This window comes from Triplophysa rosa, linkage group LG2, assembly GCF_024868665.1.
Source record: "Triplophysa rosa linkage group LG2, Trosa_1v2, whole genome shotgun sequence".
NCBI lineage: Eukaryota > Metazoa > Chordata > Actinopteri > Cypriniformes > Nemacheilidae > Triplophysa > Triplophysa rosa.
In genome coordinates, this window is record NC_079891.1 from 13,547,224 (window position 1) to 13,558,386 (window position 11,163).

At 36.6% G+C, this 11,163-nt stretch overlaps 1 protein-coding gene across 1 annotated transcript in view; it reads right to left on the minus strand.

The window, feature by feature from the left end:
• vcana (versican a) overlaps window positions 1-5,614 on the minus strand; it is a 29,628-nt gene extending 24,014 nt beyond the window's left edge. The window contains exons 1-6 of the mRNA XM_057328955.1: window positions 5,444-5,614; window positions 4,404-4,484; window positions 3,364-3,735; window positions 2,546-2,720; window positions 2,182-2,309; window positions 1,055-1,348 (exon numbers count right to left, since the gene is read on the minus strand). Coding sequence (XP_057184938.1) covers window positions 1,055-1,348; window positions 2,182-2,309; window positions 2,546-2,720; window positions 3,364-3,735; window positions 4,404-4,467 — 1,033 coding nt within the window. The 5' untranslated portion in view covers window positions 4,468-4,484; window positions 5,444-5,614. The remainder of the gene's footprint in view (window positions 1-1,054; window positions 1,349-2,181; window positions 2,310-2,545; window positions 2,721-3,363; window positions 3,736-4,403; window positions 4,485-5,443) is intronic.
• Between the last annotated feature and the right edge of the window lie 5,549 nt (window positions 5,615-11,163).

Consider the following 11,163-nt stretch of genomic DNA (forward strand, 5'->3'; position numbering starts at 1 on the left):
GTTACAGGCAAACAAATGTGAGAAACAACCCACCATGTGAAGACACTTATACAGCACTCAATGCCAAATGGATCAGAGAGGCTTGACAGTGATGAAACAGACAGAGGGGTCAGAGTGTTCAGTGTAGGATGAACCCCAGGTGCATTACTTATCACAGCAGTCGATAGTTGTCATTCTGGGTGAGTGGCCTGCCTGGCAGGGGGTAGGTCATCTAAATTAGCCTCAGCTGAAAAGATAACCTCCATCAGGTCAGGGGTTAGCAGGACCCACTGAATTTAGAGCTCTCTCCTTTATCCACATGTCTGGTCTGATAAGCGCTGGTGCGAATGACAGGAAGTAAGGAGATTGTGACAGTGGAACCAAGCGGAAAAAGCAGCAGGTAATACCTAAGCACTTTTTAGGTTTGTTCCTATAATGTTCTTATGTATCGAACTTGCAGTAAAACTTTGCTATTCATCTAACACTATGGTATTTACCCAATACTGTATATGCATATACAGTGTGCATGTACTGTATATAGATAGATAGATGTCCACCTGGTGCATAATATTGTTTTAATGAAGTCATCTAAGATATTGGGAATATTGGAACATTACATGAGACTTTCGAAGTGCAAGTACCTGTCAACAGCAAAGGCAAAGTCTGACAAGAATCTGTCATTTTAGCAGTTGGATTAAACACTCCAGTGGCATAACAGACTTCAGAATGTTAAAACCCTCTTGTTAACCAAGCTCCGTTTGGTTTCCTCAGAAACGGGAGGCAACCCAGAATGCGGCAGAGTGAGGTCAGTGAATCACTGGGGAATGAGTTACTCTCATGTAAAATTTTCCATACTTTGCATTTCAACCTAAAACAACCACAGTTAACAAATAATGGTGCATTCTAATTGTATGCTTTGGTTTGCTGCCCTTAAACACCACTCACAGTACTTCAGGTACACTTGAGTTAATGTATATGAATTTGTACGTGTTTTGAAAGTGCAGAGAATCTGGTGGATGACCCTTATTTCTTTCATTTAAATTTCATAAATACATGATGACCCCAGGATATTTACCTTTAAAACAGTAAGCTCCTAATTTCATATTGGGATCCGGGAAGCCTGTTTGGTTACGGAAGCGGTACATGGTACGGATTCCCAGCAGACCACCCCCACACTGTTGTCTGGGTACAGCGACAGGGTGACGGGCACTGCCATCAGAGATCCACCCATAATCACATCTGTCCAGACCTTGTCTCCAAGCAGCATGAAGTTGGCCAGGAGAAGCCAGCACTGCATTCTGGCTTTCACACTCAGCCTTGGCCTCTTCAAAGGTCATCTTATGCATTGTGGGGGCAAAGAAAACATTTCCTGAAGCAAAAAAAAAATATATATATATATCATAATATTTCTGCGAAATTGTACATTTGTCATAATGATTTAAAGGCAATAAGGGCTTGCCAACTGTTATAAGGAGTCTGATTAGAAGCTGTAGACCCAGACCATCAAGCATAAAAAGTACAAAAATACAAAGCTTTTTAACCAACATTAAATGTATTTAAAATTAAGAATGAGTTGTTTTTCCTTAGCCCTGGGTGTTACTGTCAAAAACTGGAACAGAGGTTTTCATGTAATTTACAGCCAATAAAGACATCCCCAAATGTTCTTTCATGAGGGAATGAGGCATGTTAAATACCACAACATACATGGGCGTTAATTTCACAAATCCATCTGCTAGCTACTCTTGCTGTTGGCTGTTTTTATGCCTTTTCCATAACAAAACACCTTTGAGAAACTCCCCTGAAATTACAAATATCTGAGCCGGCAGTGTTGTATTTCTGTATTTCTTCCAAAACATTTTTTCATGATGATTGAAAGTTACTTGTAATGTACGTTATTTTATCAGAAAATCTTATAAAGAAAAATGCATGAGTCAAGAAAGCATTTTAGAAAGGTTTTAAAACTTAAAAGTAAAAGATCTTAAGCATCCGTGGAAGCAAAAATATTGAAATCTTCCTTTTCAATGTTTGATACTGCAGATGTTTATGGCCATATTCATTTTTTGGTCATAACTGTGGTTTGGCCACATTACGTGTGTCAAATACTGTTTATAAACTACTCTCACATTAGGGCAGAATTTGTGTTGTTGTTTTTTTATTTATAAGAGTTAAGTTGTAAGAAATAACTTGAATGATAAAACATACCCTCAAGCTTGTCCACATAGCAGTATACATCAAAAGTGTCAGTGGGCTTGCGTGGGCCGTATGACCTGACACCAGGTTTTTTAAGCAGATTCCCAAAGCAGCCAGGCCTTGGTGTGGTGATTGGATATCTTCAAATAAATAGACACAATCAACACTACAATTCACAAAGGGAAATTTTTCTTGTGGCATAAGTAAACAAACAATCAGTTTTTTAGCTTTTGCAATTTCCTTTTAATGTCTACATGTTGACGTATTGTTTGGTAGTGTTGAGTTAAGCCAGGGATTTTGCATAAAGTTTGTCAGTAGGTAAAACAGAAGTACAACTACTTGTGTGTGCGTTCTGTGTGTGTGTGTTGCTTCTAACCTCACTGTTTGATCTGCTAACCAGCCAGCATCACACTGGTCAAAACCATCCTCGTAAGCTGCCTTCAGCTGTTCTCCTGTAGCAATGGTGGCCCCGACATCCTTGCAGGTCTGGACAGCTTCTGCATAGTTCAGACTGTATCTGCTAGTCTGGGACCTGTAGTGAAACACCACGCCTGTTCAAAAAAATAATAATAAATTAAAACAAGAAAAATTAATGTATCCTCAACAGGTTACATATTACTGTAGAATAGAATAGAATAGAATAGAATACTTTATTGTCATTGCACAGCTGTACAATGAAATTTGGTTCAAATTGCTTATAAACAAATTAGTTAACCAACAGTGTTGGGACATTCATATGACTGAGGGGACATTCCATCCGCCCCTGTAATTATTGCTTTGAAACTAATTCAAATTAAATGAGGGATGAATCTAATTAAAATGGCAGTGTGTCTTTGCTGAATGCAGGGTGGTGCTGCGATTCAAGAGCCAAAGCAGTTCTGGGTTGACCCATCCCATCCTTTCACATGACCCATACATAAATCATGATCTCAAACAAGATGAGCCCCAGCATCACAACATATCAAGGAAGAGGAAAGACATTAGGAGAACAAAGTTTATTGGAGTACATTTTACTTTTATGCACACTGATTTGGAAGGGTCGGAAACTACCTTAGAAAACTTTAGATAATCTGTGTGATCATCTGATCATCTTTGGTTGAGAGTGGTCAATTTTTGCAGCAGCAGATTTATTTCAGACAATTTGACAACAATAAACAAAAGTGTAAAGTGTAAAGTGTAAAGCCAAAATCTTACCATCAACATCCAAACTGACTGTATCTTGTGTGTCCTCAATTCCAAACATCACTTCGCAGCGGTAAGTTCCAGCATCACTGGCCCGAAGTTTTACCATTGTCAGAGAAGCATCCCCAATGTCTTCTGGGTGACTAGGCACAGACACGCGAGTCTTGTAAGCTGAACCAATCTTAATGGCGCCGTTTTGGGTGACAAGAACAGTCGACTCTACGTCCCCCTCAATTTTGGTCCACTTTATGCGCAGGTAATCTTTTCCTAGGGTGGTGGTGTTGCTAGGTGCAACAGTGGGGATGTTGGAAAAGTGACATGGAAGAGTCACTTTCCCAGATAACAGTCCGCTGACAGGACGCATCACCATTAAAGTGCCAGAGACTGAAAAATAGAATATGATATGCATTCATTATAATTGAGATACTAATAATCTACCTTCTGTAGGTTTTTTATGATGCCCATTGGTATACTGTATATGACTACACGAGAAACAATTTTGGTTTAGAATAACTAATAATTTGAGAAATGCTTTGGATCACCCCTGAGGGCAAGCACACCACCATGTGTGTTCACATGGCCTCTCAGAGTGATGAAGTCAAGCCATCTGTTTGCACCAGACTACAAGACAACCCTAATTAAAAGGTATGAGTGCCTGGAAGTAAACCATTAAAGGCAGCTGTGAAACAATAGTTTGTGGGAATGCAAGGTTAAATTCAAATTCACCACAGTCTGACCAATTCATGAAATTTACATTTAATTTGCAATTAAGAGTTTAAAGTGTTGCATACGTTAAGTGCACTATTCTTGACATTATTTGATCCTGAATTTCATTAATTGAGATTGAATTGTTCCCTAAAGAAGACAACATGGACACAAACTGACACAAAGACAAGCATTCACGTGTCTGTAGGTTTTACTTTATCTGTCTCCTTTTTTTACAAAAATCTCACATGCATGAACTAAATTTACACCCTTACATCCATAAATTCACAAATGTGCATGGTAAAATGACTAGATTAAACGATGTTTAAAATGCATGGTAAACTTACCAGGTCCAGTTGTTGTTTGGTATATACAGATTATCCATAATATATGTTTAATATTAAGCAACATCTTCTAGATGGTTTCGTCTAGATGGTGAAAAGAAAAATCATAAAATCAGTTATTGAATAAATCAGATGTTTTTCACTAAAATCTTGTTTTAAACCGCTCAGAATGACCGACACATTTGTTATCTGTTAAGTCTCAAGCGACCTCACTCATTTTACAGACGATGTGGTGGTCATGTGTCGAGTGTTTCCTCTCAGAGGGTGGCGGATTTGAGTATTCAGTTGCTATAATCCCCTGCGGGGGGTGAGACACAAACTTTTGCCACCGCGCACCACTGAAAACTACCCACATACCATATGAAGGTGAAAGACGGCGTAAAATAACACAGTTTGTAGGTCTATTGTTGTTACAGAAAAGCAAAAAGTGAATATGTGCGCGACAAGTCGTTTACTACACTTACCTACCTGGGTAATGTGCATGCATTGCAACCTTGTTAAAGCACAACTGCCTTCAAATCAAATGTGCTCTTTTAACTGTCCTCCTGCTGAATTTGGCTAAATTATTATGATTCGACCGTCCAGTTCTTGGCTGATGTCTAATGGTCAATGTATCGAATTTGTATTCGTGAATGTGAGAATGGTTCAAACCAGTATCGCCCTATTTGGCTCAGTTGAGCTGTAGCCTGTTACCAGTCACGCCCAATGATGTATAGAGTCAGCATCAGGATGAAGTGAAGTAACGTCTATTCTCTTCGTGATGTCAAAAATTTTATCGGATTGGTACAAATACTGCAGGTTTTTTCTATTTTTACTGTCACTTAAAAGTCACTTAAAAATCAAATGCATTAGCTAATGCAAATGCTACAAACGCTTAGTTCTTTTATAACATTCACAACGTCATCATTTAAATGCAATCGCATTTCATTAAGTCATCACCAAAGTAACTGTATGGAAATCTAACCGTGATCAACACCTTCAAGTTGTATCTTATGTATTTGCAGATAATATGACAAAAGTGACACACAAATAAAATGCCGTACCTTTTCTTCGAGTTATAATTCCAAACGAAAATAAAAGTTATTTAATCCCAACTCACAGTGAGTCCACATCAAAACCTTTACTGTAATGTGTCCTTGTGTCTGTAAAAATGTGCGTGGTGCCTCCTCCACTTAGGCAATTGTCCTGGACCGTATATTTCTTGTTCTAGTCCGGTGAGGATCCCGACACAAAATGCGAAGGCTAATAGCAGATTCGAATCCATTTTACACCCTAAATAACGTCAGAATTTAGAGGAGGGGCTCCCAGCTCACCCTAAAAAGTGAGTGGACACCATGCAGAAGGGAGGTGCGGGGAAAGTGAATGCGACACACGTCACAGGTGTCCCAACTTGTCCAGGCATTTTCAATCAAAATAGCAGACATTTCTAATGTAGGCTACTTTTAAATGTAGTTAATGTGAATAAAGTGCACAAAAACGAGAAATCCAAACACTGATTAAGTCGGAAGTTGGGATGCTTTAAACTGATTTAAATGCATGCTGGATCCATGCGCAATTAATGGGAATTCATGCGCGCATCTGAATCCCATGCAAATTTATAGAGACCTGAGTCTCAAAAGTGTAAATGTAAAATAATCAAGCTGATTGCTTTTTACCATCATTAATTGTTTTCGCAATTTTATTATCTTATTATTATAATTCACAACTTTTTTCTCAACAATTGTGGAGGGACAGTGAGTGAATATCAGGTTGCGTTTTTCTTACTTACAAAAACAGAGGCGCGGCACTAATTACATTGAAATATGCTGATATTTAGTGAAAAACCAATGGAATCACCATGAACTTTCCGACAAGTTTTGCAACTCAGTTGCATTAAATATTATCCATTTGCCTGATTTTTTCTGGATCACGCTTGGTCAGGTATCAGGAAAAAAAGATCTTTATATGCCTCTGACAGTCACTGACAAGAAAGAAATAATCTTTCTCGCCTAAATCTTTCCATGTGGGATGAAGATCAAAGAGTCATTCCTTCCATGTTTGTTAAAGTAAGTGAACTGTGTGTCAGAAACTAGTGACCGGATTAACGCCACATGGACACCTTTATTGAACTTTATTGAGCATAAACTTTGAAACACTGTTCATGAGTGGAAACTGTTAACACTCGCAACCGTTCACCACACAAGAAAGCTGATGGAAATGTTCCATGTAGTAGGGTAACACTAATAAGTATGAATATAAATATTAATTTAAATTCTGAATACCTATTAGCTGAACATTGGTTATACATTCCCTGCTAGGCTTGTTTCAACACATTATTACATTGTTGAACATAAAATAATTGTAACATCTCAGGAAGCAGATGATCTACTTTATTCATATGCAAAACAAATGCTCATAACACAGATCATATGGTAAACAACATTCACCAAACCAAACAACTAAAAAAAACAAGACCAAAAGACTATACAACAGGGTAAATTGGTAAATGAGATGGATTAACAAAACAAAAACAGGAATTAAACAAAAACAGTCCTGTAAAACGTTTGGCATTAAAATAACAGCCATGAAATGAAATAACATGACAAGGCTTTTGACCTAAACCTTATTACCAGAGTTATTTTCGAATCTGTCACTTTCCGTGCATTGTAATTATTGACACATACAGCTGTAAACATATCTTTTTCATAAAAGACATCAAGTGGACAGACATGAAAAAAACAAGATCATTCTAGATGTAATCTATAAAAATGTCTGTATTGGTCTATTCATTGTAACAGCCACAATGTTGTATTCATTACATGCAAAAAGACAACTTGAATTTAAAGAACACCTGCACACCAGGGATAGTGCTACCATTCTGTCAGAGAGAGAGTCTCTGTCAACTGAAGGCTGATGGTAGATAAAGTAATTTAGAAGTAACAAAGACATTATTTGTCACAGTATTATTTAAGAAACTATAGCAAATTTATGATGAAAACTCATTGAATCAATTTAAAATGACTTGCAGATAAAAAATACTTTATTTATGTTTAAGTATAATTATATATATATTTTTTTTATAAACTTGGTCCAACTTGATGTCCGATGATGCAACATGTTATATAGGCATCGAACCAGATGACAAAATCTGAGTGGTCAAGTCATACAGTTGGAAACAATCACTCGAGGGACCAAAAGGAATAAATTTGTGGTATTATTCTTCATGCAACCATCACTGAAACAAATCTTTATAACTCTTTATGCACACCCTATAAGGAAAGGTTAAGGAAAGTTCAGAAATCCAAAATCCAGATATGAATAATCTAAAGTATGTTACCACAACAGACTGAAGTGGTCAAATTGGTGTAGTCATTAGATAACATTTTTTAACAGATAAAGTTAATTAATACAAATTCACATTTTTTCATCACATAGATTACCTGGCAAAAAATGTACATACAGTCAGGAAAAACTCTTTCTTTTGATTTGACTGTGTTGACTGAACACGTGTTTTATACTCTGTTAGCTCCCTTCTCCATTTCCCAACAGCAATGAAAAGTAAAAGAAAAAGCTCTGATGGGGAAGACTAGCGGGTTAATATATGCCATCGTGTCCATGGAAGGCAGGAACTACAGCATAACAGCCACCTGTAGGCAGGCAAGCTGTAAATCACTGTATCAGTTGGGAAACAAAGCGTAAAATAAAGTAAATCCTTCAGAGAGAGTGGGAACAAATTAGTGTTACATGTAAGCTGATGGTTAACTTTATTGACCAAAACATCTGCTGCATAATTTCTTGCCTATCACTTGTAATTAGTCACATAACACTTCCTGAGGTATTCCTCTCAATCCAGTCAACTTGTTTGATGGTGGCAGAAAAATGCTACAAAGGAAACAGTAACTAAAAGGATTGGATGTAAATGTTTGAATAAAATGGTGTCTTGCAAACTTATAGAAACAATACCAAACTATAATAAAAATTCTATAACAAATATAATATAACAAGCTAAATTTGGTCACTTTTCCATTGGATGTTTCTCCTACAAGCCCTCTGTTTAGGCAGCCCAATAATAAAAATCAGTGGTGGCCAAAAGAACCCCATTCAATCCCACTGTAAAAAACTGTCACCTATTTTAAACAACAACAAAAAAACACGTTCAAATGAAATTTCAATTGAAACAAAAATAAAACATGAAAAAATGAAAAGTTCAAATCTCTGACTTGCATTTTGTATAACTTATAAAATGAAATTGATAAACTTTTAAAAGTCTGTTTATTATCATTTAAATTCAAATGACTTTTGGTTACTACTACCATAGTAGGAAAAAGTGCTTTATAACTTTCTTTGTTTTATTGAACACAAAAGACATTTTGAAGAAAGTAGGAAAGCAAACAGTTCCGGGGCACTTTTGACCATTGTCATTTTCTTACTATGGTAGTTAATGGTGGTCAGTAACTGTTGGTTACAAGCATTCTTCCAAATGTCTTTCTTTTTGTTCATCAGAACAAATAAATTTATACAGATTTGGAACTGGAACACTACATATAACTTTCCTATGTATTGTTGCCACTTTGTCGTCATATTGTAAAGTCTGGTTGTGTCAGTCATACAGCTCACACTTACAGGAATGTCCTGTTTGCTTCGGTTGAAGTGGCTGTAAAGTAATTAAGGTAATTAAAAGGGCTAATTATAAGAATTTCTTAAGGGTGGACACATAATAGTAATGCCTACAGCTATGTTACAGATAAACCAACAGGTAATGCATACAGTACAGAGTATTCATGTATTCATGCCTAAAATAAAGAAACTGCTGCATAAAGTGTAAAAGTGTGTGTACAGTAGCTGTAACAAATAGGTTCTATCCTTATTTTTGAGCAGAAAATGAGCATATCGTAATTTGCTGACATGTTCTTTTCTCGTAAACCTATGTTCTCTGTAAGGGTGGCAAGTCTGAACCTTTTAACCGTAGTGTAAAGTTTCTACAAAATTATCACAAAACAAAATGCAGAAGTAAATATTTAAATTTGTACATTTTTCTTTTTACTGACTAAAAGTCTGTAATATCAGTTTAAAGAGCTGAGGGGTGAAACAAGGGTTATCCAAATTAGTGTCTTCAGCTAAAATAGAGCTACACTCTAAAAAAAAGCCGTAAAAATAGGGCACAATATACTGTATTAATATGAAGGAATTTTCCGTGTTCATTTTTACAGTTGTTTTACCTGTATTTTACATTTTGCACTGCATTCATTTGCATTTTAGCATTAATGGAAATGTCCGTAAAATAAAGGAAAATGTACTGGTAATTTTCTGCCAGTACTTTATCTGTTTTTTTACGGGATTTTTTTTTACAGTGTAGTAGTGCCAGGGACATCGTTTTGTGATTTAGGGCAGGTTGACCTGAGATAACCCTAGTGACTCCACTGTCACCATTGTGCCTGATCCTGTGATCTCCAATTCAGGCTTTGACACCCTTACAGAGAAGCAATAGAACATTCCACAAAGGTAAGGGCGAGATGTAAAATGACCAATAGAATGCAAAAGTCAAGTTTTAGAAGAATATAACCAGTACATTTTCACCAAGAGAAACTGTTTTGTGATAAAAACTTTGAAATTGTTAAGCGATTATATGTTTTTGTAAGCCACTATGTGATTTCAATTTTTTAAATTGATTTAATTAAATTTGAATTTCCAGAGAAAACTACACTACCCATAATCCTGAAGAGAGACTTTTCTTGGATCTGCCAATCAGAGATGAAAAAGAGACCTCCACAAAAAGGCCTCAGCAGTGAACTTCTAGAAAATACAAAACAAAACTGCTGAAGTAGACTGTTTCTGTTGCGCATATATTTAATCAATGCCCAGTTTCACAGACAAGGCTTAAGGCTAGTACCAGACTAAAATGAACATTTGAGCTGCATGTCTTAACTGAAAATAATTGCCCTGATATATCTTAAAATATGTCATTGCCATTGTTTTCTCAAGATGCACACCAGTGATGTTATCTATTTTAATAAAGGCCAAAATATCCTAATTTAACTAAAGCATAGTCCTGGCTTATGCTAAGCCTTGTGCCCAGGTTTTTATGCAGTCGAATAAGTAAACAAATACATTTTGTGACTGTGTGTACAATATGCCCAAAAAAAGAAAAAGTTTTTGTCTACTGTGATTGATTAGCTCAACATAAATAAATATAAAGAAACAAACAAAAAAACTAGAATAATAAACAATTTCAAAATTACTAATATTATTTTTACACATGTTTGAATGTATGGGACCTCAAACATAGAGGAAGTGAAGTCTGTCACGGCTCAATGACGGAAGAACCCAAGTGCAGGCAGCGGGAATGCAGGGGTTAACAAAGACTTTTATTAATAATAAACACGATAACAGGAAACCAAAAAACCCACAATGGGGAAAAAACGGACACGATAACAAAACAAGAATTCAAACAAAAGACTTCCCTCGATGGGGCAAAACTAGAAAATAACAAAACAAACTTGCGACACAACTTCAAAATAAACAGGCAAGGTAAGGGCATACAAGGCAAGACGAGGGGTATCCAAAAACACGGTATACTTGGAGCAAAACAGAACACGACTAGGGAACACTGCAAACGTACTCACTCTGGGACACACACGACCACAACAGAGGAACAACAACCACAACGAATGAGTACAGGACAATGAAACATGAGGGCATTTATAGGGGAACAAACAAAGGAAGATAACGAGGGGCAGGTGAGAAACATAAGACACGGCGGGAAGCAATACAGGAAACGAGAGGG